Raw genomic sequence first — 24,827 nt, 5'->3', positions numbered from 1 at the left:
TTGTTGGAGATGGCGCTACATCGCGCACGACTTCGCCCTTGAAAGTGGTACGATCCAGACCGAGTGCTTCCTCGAACAAGGTATAATTGACAAGATTCAGTTTCCCCAGGATATGATTGATGATCGAAGGGCTCCGCTACCGCCGTACGATTTATCCCAGACCGATGCTCGCCAAATTCCAGCAGCAATGTGTTTTAGCTCTGGCACCAGCGGAAAGCCGAAGGGTGTCCTTTTGAGTCACTATGGGATCATTGCTCATCTGCTGGCGATGCGGACAACCGACCCGTTCCTCTATAATGGTTTCCACAGAGAGGTTTTTTTCCCCCAGTGTAAGCGAACACTAAGCTAGATTGTGTTGAATCAGCGAACCTTTTCTGATGAATTATCTAGTCGCTCACATATATGGCATCATTGCGGTCATCATGTTGGTCCCATTTGTTGGCTCGTACGTCGAGCCGATGAAGCAGTTCGACTTGAAACGCTATGCCCAAAGGTGCGCAGAGATTCGCGCCACGATAATGAGGCTTGTTCCTTCAACGGCGGTAAGTATAGTGAAAGATCCCCAACTTCAAAATCTGGATCTCAAGAGCGTGCAATATATTCTATGCTCTGGTGCAGCATTACAGTCTCAAGTAGTCGCACAACTCTATGCGATCATGGCCGAGACGCATATAATCCAAGGATACGGGTAGGAAATAACCTCGCGACTTGTGAACAGGTGCTTAGGACATCATCTAGGATGAGCGAGGGTTCATTAACGACACTACGAGGCCATTGGGGATCGAAAAAAGCTGGAAGTTGTGGCAAGCCTTTTGCAGGAGCGTAAGGTTTCTTTCCCTCCCACGAGTTGCGCACATCGTTCAAAGTTCAGCAGGTCCATCCGCGTCGTTGATGACAATTACAAGGACGTACAGCCAAATATGCCCGGGGAATGCCTCCTCAGATCCCCCACGCTTTTCATGTAAGTCCTGAGGCAAGAGCGTCAGTTTCGGCCGCTCACCAGTGCAGGGGGTACAAGAATAACCCCGAAGAGACAAAATCATGTTTCCGGGACGGCTGGTTCTGCACTGGTGACATTGCTCGCGTCGACGAGGATGGCTTTTTTTGGCTGACGGACAGGAAGAAGGAGTTGATCAAGTACAAAGGGTAAGCCAGACAACAGCATTCGCTCTTCTAAATAATGATATCGTTGCTGACGTGGTTGGCTCTCTTGGACAACAGAAACCAAGTTCCACCAGCGGAAATTGAGGACGTCCTGCTCTCTCATTCCAAAGTTCGAGATGCAGCAGTCTGTGGCGTGTACGACGAGTCCGAGCAGACGGAGATCCCAATTGGTTATGTGGTGATCGACAAGCCGAAAACCGAGGCAGAACTCGCCAACAGTCTGCAGGAAATCAGACAATACGTCGATACAAGGGTCGCTCCCTATAAAAGATTGAGAGGTGGCATTCACTACATCGACGTAATTCCTAAAGGTCCTACGGGCAAGGTGCTGAGGCGTCAGCTGCCTGCAAGAATCAAGGCGGAGATGGAGAAGATCGGACCCAAACTGTAGATTGTCATGTATTCAGTCAAAGAAATCGAAAGTTGTCCGTTTCATAGAGATCGCCTGAACTCGGCTGAAGTGGTTCATCGTCGACAAACATTCGGTGTAACAAGACTGAGCATAAATATTTCAGCTGTGGGCAGTCTTTTCCTGGGAAGCTCTCTCGCACCCCCAAAAGAAATGGGATCTTCGCCCTCACAATAGAAAACCTCCCACAGAAACGGTCATAGCATTGAGCCCCGCTTCTTAGCAGCCGAGACCTCCTGGCGGAATGCTAGATCTGACAGGATTTCTTCGCTCCCACCCCCAACAACCAGCATGCGCAAATCTCGACTTATTTGTTCCACAGTGCCGCCCACACCGCCGCGTTGGTAGCCGGCACCGCCAAGGACTTGTTGGGCCTCACGGCAGGCTATCTCGAGCAACGTCCCACCGTGGACCTTGGCTAAGGCAATGCGGCTGGCAACGTCGCTGTTCCAGCCGCTCACTTTGATATGGTAGGCTATCTGCTCGATCCATGCCCAATGTGACTCGATGTAGCGTGCTAAATGTGTGAATTTATGCCGAATGATCTGGTGTGACACGAGGGGCTTGCCGAATGTCTCACGATTGTATGAATATTCTAGAGCGGTAGAAAGGCACTGGCGGGCGAGGCGGTTCATTTTGACCGCCATTATAAAGCGCTCCGTGTTGAAATCTGCTTCGTCTCAGTTCCCAGGCTCGACATATATTTGGCCCCGGGGGGAAGCTTCGACATACTGGACATGAGGATAGGGAATCCTTGGTTCTCCGGCCCGATGAGATTATCGACGGGCACGAGTACATTCTCCAGATCCACCCAGGCGCTTCCTTACGGAATCTTAGCCACGATTGAACATGGGTTTCTCACGTCACCTACCTCCGGCGTTAGTACCACTATTGTGGATTTTTCTGGCGGAAAAGCCCATAGAGGAGGTGGGAATGACCAGAACCGAAATGCCACCAGCTCCAGGGCCGCCGGTCCTCACGGCAGTGGTCATATGGGTAGCGGTAAGAGCTCCAGTGATCCATTTCTTTCCGGGTAAGTCAAGCGGTTTCGATCACAGTGGGGAGAATGGACCTACCTTATGGCCATTCACGATGTAGTGTTTCCCGTCTTGTGACTTGGTCGCCGTCGTTCGAAGATTGGCGAGATCAGATCCACCTTCGTATCACCAAATCGTCAGCGAATGAGCCCACCATAAAGTGGTCTCGAATTCTACCTGATGGCTCGGTAGCTCCAAGGCAAAGCCTCACATTCCCAGTGAAGATGCCTGGAAGCCACTTCTGCTTCTGCTCCGGACTCCCGAACTTGATAATTGGTGGTGCGCCGATAGTCGAGCTCCCAGAAAGGCCTGACATTGCCCCCACTCCCACTCGTGATGTCTCATCGTGGAGAATCATCAGATGGAAAACATCCCATTCAAGAATTCAGATCAGCCACCAGATTGTTCAAAACCCAAGGGCGATACGTGGCTCACCATCGTCTCGAACTCCACCAGGCAGCGAACTTCCTGACCTATAGTCTTTTGGGATCTCAGGAAATGCTAAGCCTGCCTTTGCGAATTTCACCGTCTCCTGGGACATTCAGCCAACGTCAGTACGGTATCCGCCTGCCAAGCTCGCGGTTTTCCCGAGTGATCCTACTTCCAAAGGCACCTGCCCCTGATCTTCCCATTCTTCAGCAAAAGGCAGAACGTGAGTCTCGATATAGTCTCTAATGTACTGTCGCAGGGCCCTATGGCTTTTGTTGTAGTAGGGGCTCTCAAGTGCATTGTACCAAGCGGGCTCCGACCATGGAATTTTCTCGCCGAATAAATCTGAACGGAGGGGCGACATGATACTGACGAGGCGCAGGGGAATTGAGGAGCGGTGAAACCAGAGCCCTGAGAAAGAATCATTGAGACTGAATCTGTGCCTTTTTGATGAGCTAAGGGACTCAAATATGGCTGCCCAAGTTTTGCCGAGGCACGGAATTATCATCCCCCAGGGACCCCTTTTCAAGGCCGGTATACAGATGTCTGGGCAACAGAAAACCGGTTACCACACAACACGGAAATTTCCTAGCGTCGAAATAGAACCGATTTCTTCTTGTTTCATAGTCTTCGCCTCCCCAGGGATCCTTGCTGTAGACTTATTCTAATGTTTGGCCGAGCTTTCCTTCTATTGTGATAAGAGGCCTGTTACTGCATCCAAGATCCTCGTAGAAATACTCCGGAGCTTTGGAAGTAGATAGAATACGCCTGTGCATGAGCCTGTTGAGTGCCGTAGACAGGAGTTTAAGTATAATTCCTATACCAAAACTTGACGGGCTTGGTGGTACTATATGCCTATTCTTCCATGGTGGCACTCTCCTGCTGTCATTACTCAATGTGGTTAGCCTACTCACGATTAACTCTAGAGGTAGCTGGACCAATTAATCGAAGTAAACTAGATAACAAGAGCCCAAATTGTTGGCGAGGGTAGACCTGTCGCTTAGGCGGACGGATACCCAACAGCTATATGTTCGGTCACCAGCAAAGTCCGGGTCGCCTGTCGTGGATATCGCCCGTGTTCAAGATGGTGGAGAAGCCGAGGACACTGGAGATCACATATTCATCATAGTAGTCCCGCTGTCCACGAAGCAGCCGAGGACATGAAATGTCCGTTCACCAACCAATAGGTACCGCTGGCGCCACTGGCGCTCTGTACTATCGGAGATCGATTGCCACAGCCATGATGCTCGCGGTCAACCTCCTCTGGTTCGACACCAGGTTAATTCTTGCTAACTAATCCGAGGGCATCTGCACCTCACCAAAGACTGGTTAGCAAAGCAACCCACGGTTAGATTTGTTCGCTCCTCAATATTCACCTGCCGTCTTTGACGAAGACTCGTACGGTGGAGCAGAAACAGTCAGCCGCCAAAGGCAAACATTATCCGCTATTGGTTGGTAGAGTAGCCTCTATACTCTTGCCAGGGACAGAGCATTAATGACACAATAGCGTCGACGAGACACTGATGAGTGCCTGGATTGCACTGCGACCATAATTGATGAAATTGTCGAGTCTGAAGACCGGCCTCAGTTGCTCCAATGTCACTCCTGTGCTTCGAAGCCCCGGAGTTGCCAATATAGAACGCGAGAAGTACCAGTATATCCCGCTGGCTTTCACGAACTTGGGCGCTTTTGGGTTGGTCCAATGCCGTATACCTCGAAGAATGGCGCACACCATTTGAACAATGGCTGATGTCTTGGACAGCAGGTAACGGACCCGAAATCGTACCTTATCGCTAATCTGGGCACGCACAGGACTGAACGGGGTCAAGTTTCGGTTCACAGACCTTTGCGGTTTAGCAAGACTCCTCGATGGATTTAAATCGATGGCCAGAGTCCAGATAGTGCCAAAATAGCTGCAGGACGGGAGCCCAGGTTTTCGGAACCAGTGCGGGTGAGAGCCCCCGGTGTAGACACTTCGATTGCTTCTAGCCGGCGTTCACGGGAGCCATCCTCGGCTGGTATGTACTAGTATAGACGAGATTGATAATGCTTTGCATTTGGCAGTGACTTCACCTCCGAGGTAATGCTTCTTTGAGCTGCGGAATTCGATAAGCAAAAGCATCTGTCGACTTTGGTCGTCCCGGAGCAGCCGATTGTTGCAACCGTCGTCTGGGGCGAAGCTGATGCCTTTACATGTCTAGACTATTCCCCATCTTTTCTCCGTCCGGGGTAGATAAGTCTATGCAGGGTACCCCAGAAATATTAACTAATTTGTCGTTGCCATTGCAGGATTTCACGTGGAAAGCCCATAACCCGAACCCACGCACTCGCCCAACTTGGAAAGAGCTTCACAATGGCGGAGGAAGTCCATCAAGATCATATGAAGACTTCCCTGGCATCAGATCAGATTGAAATCGCCAACCATGCCGTCAACGTCGTCCGGGTAGACGACGAGGATCGCAAAGACAACAGCCGTGATTCGTCAGATTTGAAGGGTTATTTTACTTCCTACCGATTCATCGGCTCGTTCATTGCCATTAATCTTATGGCCCAAAATTTGTTCTTCGGGTTTTCAATGCCTGTAAGTATTATCCATGGGGGTTTCTGAAGCGTCACTGATTGGCGTCCTAGGCAAACGTGCTCACAGTGATCAACGCAGAACTAGGTCCAAGGCTCCCATTCATCGGGAGTTGGGCCAACATGCTGACTTAGACATTCAGGGCCGTCATCGAACTACACCTTGATCGGACTCATCTTCGGGCTCTGCAACGGAGTGCTCATGTTAATCGTAGGCCGTCTCAGCGACATCATCGGCCGGCGCTACTTCATTCTCGGGTCGCAGGTTCTTGGGGTCATAGGCCCCGTGATTTGCGCAAACGCTACATCTATCAACATGGTCATCGGTGGCACCGTTGTGACTGGAATTGCTGCTGGGACTCAGCAATTGTATGCCCTGTTCCTCCACGAATTGGTCCCGAACAAATACCGGGCTCTCACGCAATCTGTTCTCACCGTTGGCATGCTCCCATCGATGGGATTCGCTCCTGTGATTGCCCGTGCATTTGTCCAGCACACAGCACTTGGGTGGAGGTAATGCAATCCCCTTGAAGCCGACTCGAACAACGTTAACTTGGCTTGGGAACAGATGGTGTTACTATTTGAATGCGATCGTTGCCGGAATCTCGTTCCTGCTCTTCCTGTTCTGCTACTTTCCACCAAACTTCTACATGATCAACTCACGGTTGACGAGACTCGGAGAGTTTAAGCGGCTGGACTATGTCGGCTTTGTCTTGTACACAGGTGGTTTAGTTATGCTGCTCCTCGGATTCAGTTGAGAATCCCCCGTTGCCAACCCCGGCCAAGTCCTGCCCAGCTGACGCAGAAGACAGCCTGGCCTCAAGGATCCTATCCGTGGAAAAGCGCCCACGTCATTGCCGCACTCGCTGTGGGAGGATGTACGGTGACAGCATTCATCCTCTACGGTAAGCTGAGATTCCCAGCTCCACACCATAAAACGCCGGCTGATTATTTCACGGAAAGAACTTTACGGGTCTCCTCGCCAGCCTCTCATGCCGATGAAGCTGTTGAAGATCCGGAACTATTCTGCCATCATCACGGTTGGTTCGGTGGGCCAAATGATATACTACGCCCTGGCCATTCTTTGGCCCATTCAGATTCAGGCTCTCTACACCACTAGTAATATCAAAGTCGGAATCATGTCTGTGAGTGCACCTCCACGCTCTGAGCTCTTTCTTTTCTCACTAGTACAAGTGTGGCGTGTGGACCAAGCTAAGTAGCTTTTCCAGTGTACCACAGGCCTGGCAGTTCTCGTCGGTATTACTGTAACTGGGCTGTTGTTCAAAAAGATTGGCCATCAGCGATGGCAACTTGTTGCGGCGACTTCGCTGTTGGCCGCGCTGACTGCGAGTATGAGTGCGGCTACCAAGGATAGACAGGGTCTGGGCATTGCTGTAAGTTTGACATGAATCTAATTTGAGCGACTCAACGAGTGACGGCGGTGATAGGCAACCGTAATTGCAGGCTTTGCCATCGGATGGCTCGAACTGATCGGTCTAGTCGTGGCTGGCCTCGTCGTTCCTCCCAACGACATCGGAGCCGGACAAGGATTCTTTGGAGCCACCCGGTCAGTGACCGGAAGCCTCGCAAGTAAGTCAGAGGCAATGATTTCTCGCAGGAGGGGGGCTTTCGATGTTGACTTCCATGTCTACAGCTAGTATCTATGTTACGGTCTACTCGAGTCGCTTGGAAGCGGCCCTTCCAGCCAAAATTGTCCCAGCCGTAGTGTCAGCAGGCCTCCCACAAAGCAGTCTACCCGGCCTCTTTCAAGCCATTTCCAAGGGGACCCCTGCGGCACTGGAGAAGGTCCCCGGCATCAATGCACAAATTCTTGGTGTTCTCGACAATGCAATCAAAGCTGCCAACTCGTCGGCACTCCGCGTCACTTACTTGAGCACTCTCGCATTCGGTGGCTGTGCCATAATCTCGTCTCTGTTTGTTGGCAATATGAATCAGTACTTGACAAACTTTGTCAACAAAACCGTCCAGAAGACTGAATTCACCAAGACAGAGAAGCCCGTGACGGAGAAGGCCTGGGAACTAGAAGTTTCACGCTCGCACTAGTCATCGAAACCGGGTGTGCAAGAAGCAACTGATATCTGTTGTTTGGCTGAACATGTTGTCGGAAGTGATCTTTTGTTTGAGCATTGGTTGTCTGTCGTACTCTGCATTCAAGTCTCCGCAGTCTCGGACAGTGTCGAGCCATCATGACATAAGATAGGAGACGATATCGGGCACGCAGCTGTGGACTGTCAAATGCTGAGCATCTTCAGCCACTTGAGTGTGCATATTGTACGGGTAGTGAAATGCTTAGCATGTATGCGCTACAACGCACAGGGGTCTGTCCCGAAGGCTCCCGAAGCTGAGAAGGGTTTTCGGGTTATGGCGCTGCCTATACCATCACTAACACCACACAAATTAGGCTCAGGAGGCCTACGTTTGGCGTCTGGCACAGAGTAGATGGCAAGAAGGTCTGCAGAGGCATGCAGGAACAGTTAGAGCAAAGGGTCTCAGACATAACTAGCACTCTATCACCTGCGTGAAGTAAAGGCTCAAATACCCGGTTATTTGGCAATATAGACACAGCTTCACCGTTGCACCAACTCTGAGTCCGTCTAAAGCATGCTCGTTCTTGAAATGCGTTGTGATGGTAGCTGCATGGGCGTTCGCGATGAATTCGTTGGATCACCATCCGTCCCTGTGTCCCTTTTCAATTGCTCAACGAGAGAATATGCCCATATGGCGTTCTGATTTCTCTGAGAGCCGTATTCCTTCGCCATGGCACTACCCGACTGACCTAGGGCGTACCTTGCGGCGATTCCCTGCATGACCACCGCAAGTCTGAAAGCCCCGAATGTGTCTCCCCAGGCCAGCTCACTGGTGAGATCCAATCCGGTCATGTCGGAGTACCAATCGACACACTGTTTCCGTGTGGGAAGTCCCGGTGTCGCACCTGGTTTAAACTTGATACAGTCTTGGTTGAATCCGACATAGGTATGAGATTGGGCCGTGAGGAAAGGCTGTGTCAAATTGGTAAAGTCGGAGAGGGGATGACCAAGAGTCGCCAATTCCCAATCTAATATCCCAATGACGCGAGGCTCGCTTTTGTGAAAGACCAGGTTGTCAATTTTATAATCCCCGTGGACCAGGGTTGACCTGTCTTTGGGTTGATGGCGGGGATTTGCAAAGAATGACACCATCTCCTGAAGATGTGGGACTTCGCCAATGTGTTGACCGGTGTGTCTATCTGGTGCTTTGGCTTGGGATTCTGCAAGATTCTGAAACGTCACAATCTGGCGATTGTAGAATCCACCGGACTTGCCAAAATTTTGGAGACCTATACTCCTGAAGTCGACACGGTGAAGCTTTGCGAGTGCTTCTACGGCAGAACACCACCTGAATTGTCAATCAGCCGAGATGCGACTCAAATCTGGACGGGAGACTGTTTCACATCATGGTTCTTTCTTCAGGCTCCACCTCAGGTAGAGAAGGGCTGGCGAATATTCGTCCGTCCAAGAACTCCATTATATAGAAGACCGTTCCAATGATGGAGGCATCGACACAAAAGTGATAGACCTTGGGCACCGGCACGTCCGTCTGACCCAGAGCTTGAAGGATGCGGTATTCGCGTTCCACCTTGTGTGCAGTTGGAGAAAGCAGGGGCCCTGGTGGCTTCTTGCGCATCACAAATTTGTGACCGTTGGAGTCTGTGAGTAGATATGTCGGATTGGATTCTCCGAAGCCAAACTGTCATATCCTCATGATGAGCTTGGAATTAAACGCACGGAGAGCAGAAGGCCCTACATTTGGTAGGACAGACACCGGTACTCACCTGCTTTATGGAAATGGGGGTCTGAATCTCTGCAGCATGTTTTGCGAGGTAGGCCTCTAAGGCATTCACAGGCAGAGACTGGCGAACTGCGCCAGCCATGTTTTCTTTCAGCGACAGGGTATCGATCTAGACTGTACGTTGTTAATAGAATCGATTGATCGTTGCATCTCTCTCTCTATTACACACGCCAAGAGCGAGCCAACATACAGTCGTTTGGTTGACCAGGGGTAAGGCACAACAATGATGGTACCACGCGAGGCAGCAGGACGCGGTCTAGTTAGAGGATGTCCATTGGTGTCGTTTTCGATCTCTGCAAGGACCCGACCTTCATCTGGATAAAGCGCTCCCTTGACTGCTGTAAGAACAGGGCAGCTAGGGTTTGCGGCGAGCTGTCGGCTGTGAGCGAGCTTCTGCTCCCGGATATAGATATCCTATTTTCCTCAATGGGTCGATCCGTTTAAGTCGACGGAGTGGATTGCCGAGCCGAGGTCAACTAGTTTGTTGGACTCTTTCACCGCAGCACACATTGTCTGTAGCCAACGGGGTAGCTAAGGAAGATCAGCTACTCGGACGAGGGAAGGGTGAGAGCCGACTGAACAAGCATTGTGACATTGATCCAAGGTGCGGGTAGACGTGGCCTAGTATAATTTGGTCCATCTAGGTAGCACCCATGGTAACATTCAAATCTCGAGTAAAAGTGGCCACCACAGGGAAAGGCTCTATATTTGCGGTGTTGAAATACTCGGTGATCTCTTCGAGCCTCAGTATTGACCGCCTAAGATTCATTCAAAAATGGTTCTAGTAAACGGAGCTCTCGAGGAGGGCGGGGCCGCAACTCATGGTAATGTTCGCCGCCCAGTACGCGTCGCTGGTGCTTCAGGGGGTGTGTTCGATCGCATTAGAGCCATTTCTGACTTGGCCAAAAATCCAAATGTCGATGTCATCATCGGAGACTGGATGTCAGAGATGAACATGACGGCACGGGCAACGCAGAAGTTGGATAGCAAAACAGCCGTCCAAGGAGAAAGCGACGCCCCATACGAAGGGACCTTTATCGAAGCGCTTGAGCCTGCAATCCTCGACATAGCCAGAACGGGGAAAAAGGTCGCTGTCAACGCGGGCGCCAGTGCCATTGAAGAAATGGCACGGAAGGTTCAGGAGTTGTGTAAGGGGAAAGGTGTTGATCTGAAAGTGTCGTGGATCACCGGCGACGATGTCACTGAAACAGTCCAGGCCCTTCTAGCCAGAGGAGATCAGTTCCTGTCCTTGCCTTCTGACCTGCCGATACAGGACTGGGGATGGGAGCCCGTCTGTGCCCAGTGTTACCTGGGGGGCGCTGGAATCGCTGAAGCTCTTGCCACGGGGGCCGACATTGTGATCTGTGGCCGTGTTTCTGATGCGTCCCCTGTGCTCGGCGCGGCGATGTGGTGGCACGGCTGGGGTCGTGGAGATTTCTCTAGACTGGCGCAAGCATTGATAGCAGGACATCTGATCGAATGTAGCACCTACGTGACGGGTGGCTATTACACCGGTTTCAAGACAGAGCTGCTGGCCAAGGACAATTGCTTCGACTTTGGCTTTCCGATCGCGGAAATCGAGGCCAGCGGTGAGTTTGTCATCACCAAGGAAGCAAATACAGGGGGCATAGTGACCGTCGGATCGGTGTTATCACAGCTCCTGTACGAGATCCAGGGTCCTTACTACTACAACTCGGATGTGACGGCAGAGTTGACTGGAGTTCGCATGGCCCAAGAAGGACCTGAGAGGGTTCGTGTCTCTGGTGTCGTTGGTCATCCTCCGCCACCGACGACAAAGGTGGGTATCACGGCGAAAGGAGGCTGGCAAGCCGAGTTTCACTTCTTCTTGACCGGCCTCGACATCGAAGAAAAGCGCCAGATGGTCGAACGTCAAACCATCGCCTCGATGGGCGAGTATCGAAAAGAATTCCACGTCTTGACTTTCACGGTGACCGGGTCGTCGGCGAAGGACCCTCGTAACCAAGACGAAGCTACGGTCGACCTGCGCATCTTCGCCCAAACCCGCAACCCAGACATCGTCTCTGCAGGGTCCAATATCAAAGTTACGCCTGATACGCCCTGTTTCGCGCGATGGTGTGTTGAGAACTGCCTCATGGGCTATCCCGGCTCGACACCTGCTCTCGATATGCGTCAGGCGGTCGGCAAACCGTATTTCGAGTATGTCCCTGTCTGGTGCTTGATAGCTGCATGTCGGTTCAGCTCCTAATCTGTCATAGGTACTGGGTCTCGTTGCTGTCACAAACAGATATTCAGCACGAAGTTCATACATTTGACGGCCGCACAATCCCTATCAGCCCTCCCACGGTGACAAAATCATTCCCTCGTCAGCAGCCGTCTTACGAAACAGATTGCCCCCTTCCTCTCTCATCCTGGGGTCCAACCACTCGGGCACCTCTGGGATATGTAGTGCATGGTCGATCTGGGGACAAGAGCTCTGACTGTAACGTGGGATATTTTGCTCGAGACGGCGAGGAGTGGGACTGGCTCAGGTCTTTTCTGACCGTCCAAAAAGTGAAGGAGCTCTTAGGAGAGGAGTACATAGGAGGGAATGTGGACCGTTTTGAGATGGCGAACGTCCGAGCTGTTCACTTCCTGCTGAAAGACCATTTGGATCGCGGTGCTAATTCCACGGCCAGCTACGACTCGCTGGGTAAAAACGTCTGCGAGTATTTGCGAGCCAAGTGGGTGGATATCCCCCAGCGATTCCTGGACAAGGGGAGAATATGATCCGCAGGAAAAGGAAAAAGAAAACGAAGCCTCCCTGTATTACTGGGAAGCTTTGAAGTCATTTCTACGGGAATCACTAGTACTTGTTCCTGGGGCATGGTATGTCGTTTTCGCTCTAGGAAGAGACGGCTACGTCATGGAGACTTCAAGTGCGATTTGTGATGATCTTTCACTAGTTTTATGCTCCTAAATATCGGATGAAGTTTTTTCATGCCAGGGATGATAAAATCACGGTCCCTTATACTACGTTCAAAGCATAACAGGAGATAGCGGTGTTGGACACTTAGCTCCTCAACAGTCAGAGCAAAGGTTTCAGATCAACCCGTACTGTGCTTATGGCAATATCTAGTTTTTTGACTTTACCCAGAGAAGGACGAGGATACGTCATCCGTGAATTTGTATAATCCACGGTATTAGAGATGGGTGTTGGGTGGTGATAAGAAAAGGTGCCAATTAATCAAACCTGGAGTTCTACAGTCCTCCTTTGAGAGCTTATGAGAGCACTCTAAGAGCGTACCACTTAGATACTAGTTGCAGACCAAACTTCCCTGGGAGACAGAGAAATATATAGTAGCTACAGACATGGCCCATCACACAATTTTTTCCACATGTTTGATTTCATGGAGTGGCTTGTCTCCCACCGTGTCGGAGGCGTTCTTCTCGTTCGTTGCATGTAGCCTCACTGCAATATCTCTATTCATGAGCTTGTCGACGTTCGGGATCATAAGATTCAAGATGATACACAGTCCGCCGAACGCGAGGCTGGAGAGAAAGACCGTTCGATAGGCGTCAACGTTTGCCACTCGGTAGGCTTGGGTGCCGGCGGCAATGATTCCAGGAGTGACTCCTTCGACTTTGTCGAAGGCTGCAGATGTACCGATGGACAGGGCCTGAACGAAGGCCTCGACCGAGCTTTTGGGAAGACCAGCTGCCACGACTGCGGGAGTAACGTGCGCGGGGACCGTGTGGTTTAGTCGACTTCTCAGGACCGCGGAATAAATTGCTGATGACACAGACCCAAGAAGTGAGCGGATACAGCCTGACAGGCCCGCGGCTACTCCGATGTCACGCTGGTCCTGGATGCACACACCGACCAATGTCGCCACGACAGCTTCGTTCCAGCCGATGAAAAGACAAGAAAGAAAGACAAATGCCATGGCCTTGCCCTTGTCGTCCGCATTGCATGTCGCAGCCGCTATATCGATGTCAGCGCTCCGTGCTAGTCAGTTGCATGAAAGCATAGTATGACATACCTCCCAGGAATATTGTTCCCACCGTCATGGCCACGATGCATTGGATCTTCTGCCTTGTGACTGCGAGAGTGAGTGCATTTCCGATGACCTGGCCGACAGCAATTCCCATAGCCACCAAACAGGAAGCCCACCCCGCCCAAATCTGATCTCCTCGGGCGTAGACAACGGACACCATCGACGGCCAAATGATGGAGAAGCTGTAGTAGACGGTTGCTCCGATTGACGACGACAGCATGGAGACCGTCCAGCCGCGGGACCGAAACAGACGCAGCGGAATGAAGGGGTCTTTAACTTTCGAGAAAGCCTCCCAGACTGGAAGTGCGAAGATGATGACGCCGCCAACGGCCATGGTCGCAATAACGTGTGCATCGTTCCAGGAATACAGACCGCCTCCCCAATTCAGACCAATGAGAAACAAGGTGACTCCGGTCATCAAGCCAAATGCTCCCACATAGTCAAACTCCTTCAATATCTGTCTCTTGGACACACCCTTGTGTTTCATCTCGAAGGTTGGGGGATGATAAAAGAGGAAGTAGAGGACTGTAGCAATGGCGTTCAGGATGAGGATAAGGTAGTAGCACCACCTCCAACCCTGCTCGGTATGGACCACAAAGCTCGTCGCGACGATGGTATTAAAGCCGTTCATCGGCAGACAGAAGAAGAAAAGACCTCCCAGTGCCCAGAAGCGATACTTCATCGGGACGATCTCGCTGATGACAAAATTAAAAGAGTACGCGGCCGTGCTACCGAAACCGATGAGCGTCTCTCCCCCAATTAGTGTGTTTATTGTGTGTGCTCGGCTGCAAACAACAGCGCCAATGGTGCCCAGGAGGTTGCCAATGATCATGAACCAACGTCGGCCAAAGATGTCCGTCACACGGCCCATGAGGCCCAGCCCAACAGCGAGCCCGAGCGGGTAGACAAGTGCAAGCCATAGGATGCTTTCGCTGGGGCCGATGTCATTGTTGATGTCTCCTAGAATAGGGGCGATCAGGTTGAACCCCGCCAGGCCGCCTAAAAAGGTGAAAATATGGGCAACATAGGTGCCGAGGAAGTATCGTGTGGTGAAGTATCCCTTGGGCACATGGTCGATGTCGGTCGCGAAACCGTGGTGCTCAGCTACGACTTGGGGCTCGTTGACGTCTGCCACCGGCTGTTTGACCTCAAGGTTATATCCGGACATCTTCTCTTGGGTTCTTAAGTTAGAATTTTTAGCCATTGAAACGATAGGTTACCAGTACGGATGTCTTGGTGATGTGGGATGATTAAATGATATAAACCACCATAGACCTTGCACGTAGTGTTCGGCATCATGCCCTGCATCTCAATCTCACAGCCGCTGTTGGCCCTGTCCGAGGTGAAAGACAGGAAGCACATACCCTTTATTCGCTACCCTTGTGAGAAAGGTCAAATGAGGTTCTGGGTTTAGATTACAGGCTGTACAACCCGGAGCCGAGCGACTACGGAAGGGGGAATCCTAGTCCACTCAGAACCTCGGAAGTCACAGCAATCGCCGTCCCCTAGGTATGTGGTCTGCGTTCTACATCTTTCTCTGCGGGAGGCCTACGTAAAGCCACGACGAGGGTTGTCATAAAGTCGATTCCCATTCATGCTAACGCTTTCAGCCACATCTGGATGGTAGGCCCCAATTTCCGACCAGGTTTTGCGAAGAGGTCTGCCCAAATACCGCAAATATGATAGCTCTCAGCCATTCTGAAATCACCATGTTGGACGCATTGGACATGCTGTACCTCATCGCCATATGCGTAAGGGCTCATGTCGACGTTACCTTGCAGCACTAACTCGTTGCCCTTACAGACGGTTTTGTATTTTGCGGCGAAGGTTATCTATCGGGTCTATTTCCATCCACTGTCCCGCTTCCCGGCGCCTTTCGTGAACAAGTTCAGCCCAGTCCCAGCAATCCTGTCGCTACTTCGGGGTCGAATGGGCATGGACATTAAGACTCTACATGATAAATACGGTACGTCTTGGCCCCGAAGCACGCGGTCAAGCTGACCCTTCTCTAGGACCAGTGGTGCGTATCAGCCCCAACGAGCTGTCCTTCAATGGGTCCCAGGCCTGGGAAGACATTTATGGATACAGACATGGCCGGCTCAATATGGCTAAAGATGCCATTCATGCGGGCCCCGTCCAGCCTATCAAAGGCGTGGTCAGCATGCAATACGAGCCGGACGAATCCACACACGCACGTCAAAAGCGAGGCTTGGCCTATTCTTTCTCTCAGAAGGCCCTGAATGAGCAAGAGGCCATCATTGCCAGTCATGAACATAAGTTGATCAGCAAGGTTGCAGCTTTCAGCCAGCAGGGCCAGGCCTTCAACCTCTCCGACTGGTATAACTTCCTGACCTTCGACACCATTGGAGACCTGGCCTTCAAGGAATACTATGGCTGTCTCGATGAAGGCAGTTACCATAACTGGGTGACATTAGTCTTCAAAGCAGTCAAGGCGGGGGCGCTCGTGCAGTCGACTAGACGGTTCGCCTCGGCAGGGACGCCCTTGCAAAAGTTGTTGTTGCGCTGCTTTGGTGATATCTCAGCGCCGAACCGGAGGCACATGGAGCTGACCCGGGCTCAAGTCCAAAAGTAAGTTCGAGTCAGTCTGTCTCCAACAAAACATGTGGATGCCAACTTCAAGAAACAGACGTCTTGCAAGCACAGATGATGACCATCGTGACTTTATCTGGTACATCCTTAAACAAAAGGAAAAGTTCGAACTACGCGAGGAGGAGATTATCACGAACTCCGCCCTATTCATGTTAGTACAAGGTTGAGCCTGTATGACCTCCCGTCTGATACTGACCATTACAGCCTCGCCGGGAGCGAGACAACTGCGAATGCTTTGTCAGGGCTTACCGCTCGATTGTTACGTTCCCCCCGGACTTATGAGAAGCTGGTTGAAGAAATTCGCAACGAGTTCCCGACCGAGGAGGATATTAAGCACGATCGAACCATGCGAATGCCTTACTTGAATGCCTGCATCAATGAGGGTCTGCGTGTGCACCCGCCTATCACTCCGGGACTAGTCCGGACCGTTCCTGATGGTGGCGATATCATCGACGGCTATAGCGTACCTGGCGGGACGACCGTCTCTGTCAGCTCGTGGGCTGCCTCGCACAACCCTGAGAACTTCCAGCAGCCCGACGAATTCATTCCTGAGCGATGGCTAGATGTCGCTTACTCTGCCGATAAGAAGAAGGCCACGCAGCCATTCTCGCTTGGACCTCGTGTCTGCCTGGGCAAGAAGTGAGTCGGCCACTGCCAACTCTTACGGGTCCCTGACTGACAATGTCTCGCAGTCTTGCCTGGATGGAAATGCGGCTTATGCTCGTCCGCCTACTCTGGCACTTCGACATCGTGAGCTCCGACGGCGCGTCCAAATGGGATCCAGAGGGACAGATGAAACATATGAAGGCATGGATGGTGTGGGATGTTCCAGAGCTCAATGTGAAAGCGATACCGGTGAAGAGATAATAGTCATGGTCAGTACAAAACGGCAGTTGGAGGTGACGCGGTGAAACCAGCCAGAAGAGGTCGGCGCATATTGGTTTCAAATTTGATGGACAGCGTATGTCCAGCAACACTATGTGGATCAGCTTCAATCCAGTCATCTTGAAGCTTCAAACAGATGAGAAGTGTTACCAGGAGACAAAACAACACCAGACTTGTTATGTATACCGGGCTAGTTACTATCTTATCTAACAGTCTACGCCAAAGGCGGAACAGGAACATTTTGGAAATGAAAAAGGCCGCAGGGCACACTTGTCGTTGACTCTGTGGTAGCCGTGGCAATCCAACATCTGAGCCACTACATGGACGGCACAACGCTTGGATCCATATGGATCAAATAGGTCACGTGAAAAAGTGAGAGTAGACAATCCGGAAGCAGGAGGCGCAATAGGCTGGAGGAGCTTTGTGCGCATTGAGCACTTGTAAAGACATGTACCGAGTATCATGACTGCGTTTGAACGCCACATAAAAAGGTTATCGTTTTCCGAACCTGGGAAAATCCGAGGCAATGAGAAATTCCGAGGCTCGCATGGAACCTGGTAATGACATCTTCTGGACTAGGGTCGAGATCCTCCCGCCTCGCCGCATGGTTCATTCGATCATCCCCGGAGAAATAGTTCGCAGAATTCGCTTCATCTGGACTTGATGGGCCGTTGAAGCTACTGACACCCGCATCACCCCCAGCACCCCCAGATTTCTGGGGAGGTTTCCAGCAGAAAACCTCTTGCGTATTCTTTGCACTGTGTTACCAACAGGCCGTAACTATCCAGCCGTGCTTCAGTAGAATGTCGGAGCGGAGGGCCATAATGGCGATGCCAGTCCACCAGAATTCCGCCCCGCGACTATTACTTAAGGAGAGGAGCGATAGGCTCTAAGGCATGACCTACCTAGTTAGTTCGTGCCTCCCTTTAGCCACCCCCGCGTGCCTGCCCCGCCCTTGCCCGCCTCCGGACCCTCTAGGAAATTAGCTTCGCGCGCTAGGCATGCTAAGCCCCGCATCTACCCCTAGAGTTTGAACCCTCTTGCCTAAAGCTTTAGTCGGCAGCGTCTTCTCCCCCCAACTTTTGGTCCTCTTGGTGGCTTTGAAGCACGGTGCTCTTCCACCACCTTTGCCCATCCATCCATTTATGATCGCTCACGCGTGATTCTCTGTAGAACTAGAAACACACTGCTCCTTCTTCCACTCAGCATGAACAACCAGTCCGCGTCGCAATCGGTTCCTTCACGACAGGTAGCACCAGAGAAAGAACCTCTGCCCACAGAGAGCTCCACCAACACCCGCAAAAGAACCCGCCACGCGTGTCGTCGCTGTAGAAACCGTAAGGTGCGGTGCGATTCGACGGACAGCAGCATTCCATGTACCAACTGTAGACTTGATGAAGTCGAATGTCAGGTTGAGACCACAACAACGAGAAAAAGGTGTCGACGGTACAGGTCCTAGTCCCCCATCCCCAGTCTATCCACGTCCCGAAGCAGATGAGGATTCTCAGAGGCTGACCATATCGTCACATTCTAGCTCAGGATCTTTCTCGCCGCCAGGTGCGCTCAAACCCTCATGGTGTTTTCTGGCCGGCGTGGTTCTGATCCTTGAATCTCGACAGATCACCGGTCCCAAACCCGGGCCCGTCGAAGCGTTGTAAATGGCAAACCTGTTCCTCCCAATCGTCATTCCACAGCAGGACAGCCCTACAATGACCGTCTTCCTCCCTACATCAGACCTCTGCCCTGGTCCATGTCGCCGGCTGCAGCCGATCTGATTCAAGAAAAGGGCGCTTTGTCACTGCCGTCGGCTTGCTTGCGGAATGCTTTGTGGCAAGCATATCTTCGGTCGGTTCATCCGTTCCTCCCACTGCTGGATGTGGAAACGGCTGCCACGATCATGCAGCATGGCGATCGGTCCAAAGGGCAGTACAGCCTCCTCTTGTTCCATGCCATCATGCTGGCGGGCACGCATTCAGTGGATATGGAGTACCTGCGGAGTGCAGGCTATACCTCGAAAAAGGCATGCCTGCACAACACGTTCGAAATTGTCAAGGTACCGCATTCCGTGATCAAATCATACTTTGACGAGGCGGGATGCTAATGGTGTTTCCAGCTCCTATACGACCTGGATTATGAACAAGATCGTATCTGCCTGATCCAGTCTCTTCTGCTCATGACTTTGTGGTATCGTAGCCCTGACGACCACAAAGACCCCTGGCACTATGTCGGGCTCGCGGTGTCTCTTGCGAGGAAAACAGGTCTTCACCGGGAGTCTACCATTGCGGCTGCAGCCCCTAACCAAAGGCCTTTATTGAGAAGATTGTGGTGGTGTTGCGTGTTACGGGACTACATGATCGGCTATGGCATGAGTCGGCCAGTTCACATTCACCTCGACAAATGCACCGTCTCAATGCTCACAATGGACGACTTTGTCTCTCATCCCTTAATCTCTCGGCCACCCTTGGTTGTGGCATCGGCGGAGTTGAACAATTATGAGCAAAAGGGGCGCCACTTGGCCGTCATATTTCTTCAATTGGTCAAGCTCTGCAAGATTGGGCATGATCACCTGGAGCTCCAGGACACCCAAGGATTGGATGACGGTGGAGGCAGACATCATGATATCGCCAATTTACGCAGCGATCATACCGAAGGGAGCACAGAAGATCGAATCGTTCAGAAAGCCGACGCAGAATTGGCAACATGGTTCGCAGAGCTGCCCGACGAAGCTGCCCCGAAACTACCATCCCCTGGAGGCTTCGGCCTGGAAGACGATGTTTTGGTGCAACACCACTGCCTCCTCCACATGCTCTACCATACCGCTGTCATTACCGTCCACCGCAAGCATCTGGTACCTCCTGACGGTTCCGTATCTGAGGCCGACCTTGCTGCCGCAGCTGCTGCTCGGGCTAAGGTCCGCACGTCTGCACGCGAAATTACTGGCACCTGTGAGATGCTCAAGGCTCAGGGCTTGATGAATGAGTTGCCCATGCCCTTTATGCCCTGCATATTGGTCACCACTATTGTCCATCTTCTGGAAATAAAGTTTGCTGGAGACCGTCCGGATCCTTTCAATGTGAAGTCTCTGGCCTTGTTCACTCGCATATTAAGAGAAGTCGGAAGCAATGTATCCTACATGGAATGGTCTTTTGCCTTCATCCAGTCCGCATGCCAAACGGCGAAGATTCCAATGTCCATGACCAAAGGTAACGCCGATCAACCCGACGTTGCTTCTGTTGGAAACGCCCTTGAATCCCGGCAACCTGCTCTACGGCCAAACATAACGAACCCAGTGGTGCCTGGCGACCTAGGCCCGATATCAACACTTACTCCATCACCAGAAGCGGAGGTCACTTATCCTCCCGTGTCATCGCCGGCACCTCCTCAGGAAGACGACCTGGGATTTGGTATCGGTCTGCCCAGCCCCTTTGACGACAATTCTTTCGAAGTCGACTACTCTTTCCTACAGAATCCAGCCGACCCAAGCTGGTCTCTTGCCTTTGACACAGCGGGGAGAGATCTTCCCACGGGTTACGGCGAGATTCTCAATACATGCCTCACAGAGTCGAGTAATTTTCGGCAGACCGATCATCCAGACCCGATTGCTCTCGACCCGTTTCTGCCCGACCTCCCGAACAATGGATTCAAGAGTCGTGTGCCGAACGAAAGTGGTTGGCCGCACGACGCGGCCGCAATGGACTATAATGAGGGCATGTGTTTTGAAGACGTGGAACTCTATATGTTATCGAGGGACTGCTGACCGAGTCAGCGATTAAGAGAGCCATACAATGCAAATATGCCGTAGAAAGCAAGCCTAGACATATCACCAGGGCATGGACGGGAGTAAGGGAAAGCCTGAGCGCACGGTGCAAATCTTAGTTGTACTATTCGAGATTTTCTACTCGCGCATTCCTCCCCTTCTCCAATAAAAGCTTGTCGATACCTCAGGGGATTATCTTGGCCTTTCTCATACGGTCGAAAGCAAGCCTCCAGCATTCTTGGGTATTGATGATCTCCGTATAACCCACGGACCGCATGGCGCCCATGTCCATGTGGCGATCGAAATCCAACATGGTCATGATGAAGTATTGAAAGCCTTGATGGGAGAGATCGTTGCCGAAAAATTGATCCTTGAGGCTTTCCTTTTGGACCAGGTCATCCCACTGTGGCCTGTGTTTCTCAATGTATGCCCCTGGTTGAGGAGCATCGGGGACCGGTGGAGTCCCTTCGAGGTCAAAATAGCTACATACGACCGGCCATTTCGAACTCCATGAAGCTTCTTCTCCTGCGACGTTGAACGACTTGCCGCCCGTCTGGGAGGGATGCAGACTTGTGTAGATCGAGAACCGGGCCACCATGTCCTGCGGCGACTCGTTGTAGAGTGCTTTCCAAGATTTGTCGGTGCCGGGAAACGGACAGGTGGCGCCCCGACCTTCGACAAAGCGGAAGAGGCTAAGATAGATGGCGAGTGTCTGCGCCAGGCAGTATGCATTGTTGTTTGGTACGAAACCAATCTTTTGGGTGCGGAGCAGGTCAACCAAGGGAACTGTACCAGTAGGATCCGCACTGTTCTCCAAAGGGACTTTGGCGAGACACTTTGGTACTTACAATATTATCCGGACGCACCTCACACCACGTCCACTGCTTTCCAAGTGACATTCTTTTCAAACAATCGATTTGGTTGTAGTAGAAGAGCCGGCTCAACCACGGCTCCGGGAGCGGCGGCGCAGACTCAGAGATGGGCAAAATGTCGGAGAAGGGGAATTTATCCAGCATGTGGACTCCATAGATCTGCGTGAGTGGGCGTCAATGTCTGATCGGTCGTGGAAAAACACAAGAAAAGGGAGACTCTGAGACTTGTTTTCCAGTACCTTTGTGCCGCTTGGAAGTACCACGTACGTCAATTCCGAGGACAAAGTTTCTACCGCTGTCACTGCGCGGCTGAGCATCATTTCGTTAATTTTGCATTCTTGTTCCTCGTCGTCATCCTGCTTGTAGGCTGATGGATATGAAAACGTTAGCCTTTTTCACCTTCTACAGTCCAATTGGAGGAACAAAGGGAGTGAGCACCTCCCCCCTCCGACACGGACATACCGTAGAAGTACAGGTGCGACACCGTGTCCACGGCGGGGATTCTCTTTCTCATAAGGTCATTCAAGCTTTCTTGGTCATTTTTCACCAGGTCGATGCCGGAAACAATCTCAAGACGGGGGTGCGATGGCCAGCCGCTGTCTTGCTGCGTCAACGGGCGGTTGGTGACCGCCGTGATCTTGTCAAACGCATCCAGCTCGGGATATCCCTCACACAGGGAGTTGACAATGGCCCAGCCCGTGATTCCAGAAGCCCCCAGGATGAGCGCATGTCGCCGGCTCTGGCTCGTCGCCGTCATGATGGTTCAGAGTCCTGCGAACAAATGTTGGACTTTTTATGCGGGTTAAATGGCTGAGAATGAAGGCGGGGTGGGCTGGGGGAGACAAGTCAACCAAGTGCCAATGTCATATAGACGGCGACGATCTTCCCCTCAGAAGGGAATCGCAGGATAGTTAGTACCCCATTACTAACGGGGGGCCATCCCAGCTTCTGGCGGGACTGCTGAGGCATCCAAGTTTCCGGTCGCCGTTCCGAGGTTCAAGGCAAATGCTATATTAGAAGCCCGAAACCGTAACACGCTGACAAAATTCGTGCGGGCCAAAAAACCCCCTTTCTATTTGTCAGGTATAACGGACAAGAGGGCCACCCCCCTCCAAGATCGATTCACCAGTCGTTCTGATTATATTCCTGTCTGAGAGACGCGGTTTTGTGGCCTGGCAACGTCTGTGCTTTGCGACACGGGCGATGGGGGATGCACAGCTGCTGCGACGAGACTATTCTTCCGAATACTACCCGACCGGCAGTCAGGTGGATGAGGACATCCAACGCCACATGGTTCGTTATTACACGGCAGTAGACACGCTCGGAGCGCACGAGGAATATGCACTCTCCTTCGCCCGAGACGCAGTTTTGACCCTTCCAAATGGATCCTCCGTCCGGGGTCATGATGGTGCGTTTCTTCTTGGCCTCCCTCTCTCAGTTACAGGTCTACTACTACTTACAACCATGTGTGCTAATGCATATCGTATGTATGTAACTGATACTGTCTGTAGATCTCAGAGCGCTGCATCAAAACATGTGGCATGATGTCGAGAGCCGCTATCATCGGCCGCTCAAGGTGTTTCACGGCGGCAATCCCACCCCGAGCGACACTACGACTGGTAGTTCTACCGAAGTGGTGGTAATCGGCTCGGTGGAATATTGGAGCAAAACCGGTGCTTGCACGAAGAAGAACATGGCTAGTTATTTTCAGCTGCAAAAGGCTCCTGACGACGCTGTTGGTGGTGGTGGTGGTGTCCGGATTCGGTCGCTGGCTGTTTGGTTGAGCTGAGCTGAGCTGGATGAGGAGACTTTGGTGGAAAAAGTTGTTGTAGGCTCCCCGATATATGATCGGCTGAGCATAGAGTGATTACGAGAAGTAATAGAAGTTATCGAGGATGAGAAAAACAAAGATGGCAAAAGCTGGGAGACGACACTCTCGGACCAGAATGCATTGGCAGACAATACTTTGTTCTGCTCGTACACCATTGATTTGAGCCACATAGGTCTGGCTTCTGGCTTTTCAATCGGTCGGCTCCGGCACGGTTGCCTCGACGCGGTTTGCCATGAGATGCTCAAAGCTGCAACTGAGGAATTCGATGACAACGCCCCAGGGATCTTGTATATACAACGCAACGTCATCCTCGTCGAGATGCCGCCACGGCATGATTGTGTTTCCAATCTGCTTCGCGCCCGCAGCGACCGCTTTCGCACAGAGGCTCTCAGGGTCCGACACGGTCAGGCAGATGTGGAATACGCCCCCACGTGTGTAGTCGAAGTCGGCCGGCTGCGTCATGGGCGGATCAATGAACTCGAAAAGTTCGATGCCGACCCCGTTGGCGCTGGCCAGGAATGCAATCTTCACCACCTGCAGCCTGTCTCCATAGATCTCGAACAGAGCCGCGTTAGGGGTGATCTTTCGATCGGTCGTACGGACACTTTGTCGTAGCTTACGGAACCCCAGAATCTCGGTGTACCATTTCACCGCGGCTTCGACGTTCGAGACCGAAATGGCAATGTGGTTGACGACGTGGTTTGGGTGGCTTTGCCTGCGCTGCAGATTCCAGCGTCAGAGCAGGGGCAGAACCGGAGAACACATATACGGATAGACCGAGACACGGAGAGCTACTCACCTTGGATGGCGTGTTCGCCGGTAAGAGTGTTGCCATGATCACTGGAAAAATGATGGTAATAATAGTGATGGAATAGTCGCCAGCTTGCACAGCCGCCAAAAGAGTAGAGCGACTCGTCCGCAAAGATGAAGGTCCCCAGCCCTCCTAAAAAAAAAGGCTAAAAAAAATCCCCTTGCATCGTTCAGTCCTTACCTCCTTTCGTGGGTGCATGGTTATGCAAAAACACATGAAACATCCTATCCCCGAGGTGTAAAGTAGTCTTCGTGTTCTAGGGATCCCCCGTCCGGAGAGCGGCAGTAAGCAGCGGCGTTGTACTTTACCGGAGTGCTGCCCACGTGGCTGTTGAGTTGCACCGCTGCAAGACCCGAGGGCGTTCAATCCTTGTTGCCATTCGCCTGATCTCTTCCATCGGTGGTCAGGTGGACTCATGAGACTCTACCTGTCCTGGCCTAACTCCTTTTGGCAGATCCACACTAAAGTAAGTGGCTGGCACCAAACATCCGGCCGAGGGATTCTGTAGGAAAACGATTGCCGAAACCTCCAATGCATGCCAAAGATTTCAGAAGGGGATTGCATATGTGATTTGTTGGTC

At 51.9% G+C, this 24,827-nt stretch overlaps 6 protein-coding genes across 6 annotated transcripts; 4 read left to right on the top strand and 2 right to left on the bottom strand.

Annotated features, from left to right (window-relative positions):
• Positions 1-1,770: 1,770 nt before the first annotated feature.
• PV07_04157 (uncharacterized protein) lies at positions 1,771-3,403 on the bottom strand (the record flags this gene model as incomplete). The annotated part of the gene is made up of 6 exons (XM_016390940.1): positions 1,771-2,243; positions 2,306-2,391; positions 2,441-2,598; positions 2,650-2,729; positions 3,046-3,142; positions 3,212-3,403. The coding sequence occupies 6 exons, from the start codon at positions 3,401-3,403 to the stop codon at positions 1,771-1,773; spliced, it is 1,086 nt and encodes a 361-aa protein (XP_016252842.1).
• Positions 3,404-5,392: 1,989 nt separating this feature from the next.
• On the top strand, positions 5,393-7,680 carry PV07_04156 (uncharacterized protein; the record flags this gene model as incomplete). The annotated part of the gene is made up of 9 exons (XM_016390939.1): positions 5,393-5,620; positions 5,671-5,704; positions 5,760-6,129; positions 6,185-6,369; positions 6,429-6,521; positions 6,580-6,761; positions 6,846-7,010; positions 7,065-7,206; positions 7,271-7,680. The coding sequence occupies 9 exons, from the start codon at positions 5,393-5,395 to the stop codon at positions 7,678-7,680; spliced, it is 1,809 nt and encodes a 602-aa protein (XP_016252841.1).
• Positions 7,681-12,803: 5,123 nt separating this feature from the next.
• Positions 12,804-14,649, bottom strand: PV07_04155 (uncharacterized protein; the record flags this gene model as incomplete). Its single annotated transcript, XM_016390938.1, has 2 exons — positions 12,804-13,408; positions 13,467-14,649. The coding sequence occupies 2 exons, from the start codon at positions 14,647-14,649 to the stop codon at positions 12,804-12,806; spliced, it is 1,788 nt and encodes a 595-aa protein (XP_016252840.1).
• A 511-nt stretch (positions 14,650-15,160) lies between these two features.
• PV07_04154 (uncharacterized protein) lies at positions 15,161-16,958 on the top strand (the record flags this gene model as incomplete). The annotated part of the gene is made up of 6 exons (XM_016390937.1): positions 15,161-15,232; positions 15,285-15,447; positions 15,494-16,070; positions 16,129-16,242; positions 16,296-16,730; positions 16,784-16,958. 6 exons carry the CDS (start codon positions 15,161-15,163, stop codon positions 16,956-16,958), a joined length of 1,536 nt encoding a protein of 511 aa, XP_016252839.1.
• Positions 16,959-18,726: 1,768 nt separating this feature from the next.
• Positions 18,727-20,733, top strand: PV07_04153 (uncharacterized protein; the record flags this gene model as incomplete). Its single annotated transcript, XM_016390936.1, has 2 exons — positions 18,727-19,029; positions 19,090-20,733. 2 exons carry the CDS (start codon positions 18,727-18,729, stop codon positions 20,731-20,733), a joined length of 1,947 nt encoding a protein of 648 aa, XP_016252838.1.
• A 2,075-nt stretch (positions 20,734-22,808) lies between these two features.
• Positions 22,809-23,394, top strand: PV07_04152 (uncharacterized protein; the record flags this gene model as incomplete). The annotated part of the gene is made up of 2 exons (XM_016390935.1): positions 22,809-23,013; positions 23,117-23,394. The coding sequence occupies 2 exons, from the start codon at positions 22,809-22,811 to the stop codon at positions 23,392-23,394; spliced, it is 483 nt and encodes a 160-aa protein (XP_016252837.1).
• Between the last annotated feature and the right edge of the window lie 1,433 nt (positions 23,395-24,827).

Source organism: Cladophialophora immunda, assembly GCF_000835495.1.
Source record: "Cladophialophora immunda strain CBS 83496 unplaced genomic scaffold supercont1.2, whole genome shotgun sequence".
Classification (NCBI taxonomy): domain Eukaryota; kingdom Fungi; phylum Ascomycota; class Eurotiomycetes; order Chaetothyriales; family Herpotrichiellaceae; genus Cladophialophora; species Cladophialophora immunda.
Note: the sequence above shows the minus strand (reverse complement) of the source record. Positions and strands in the feature narration are given on the sequence as shown.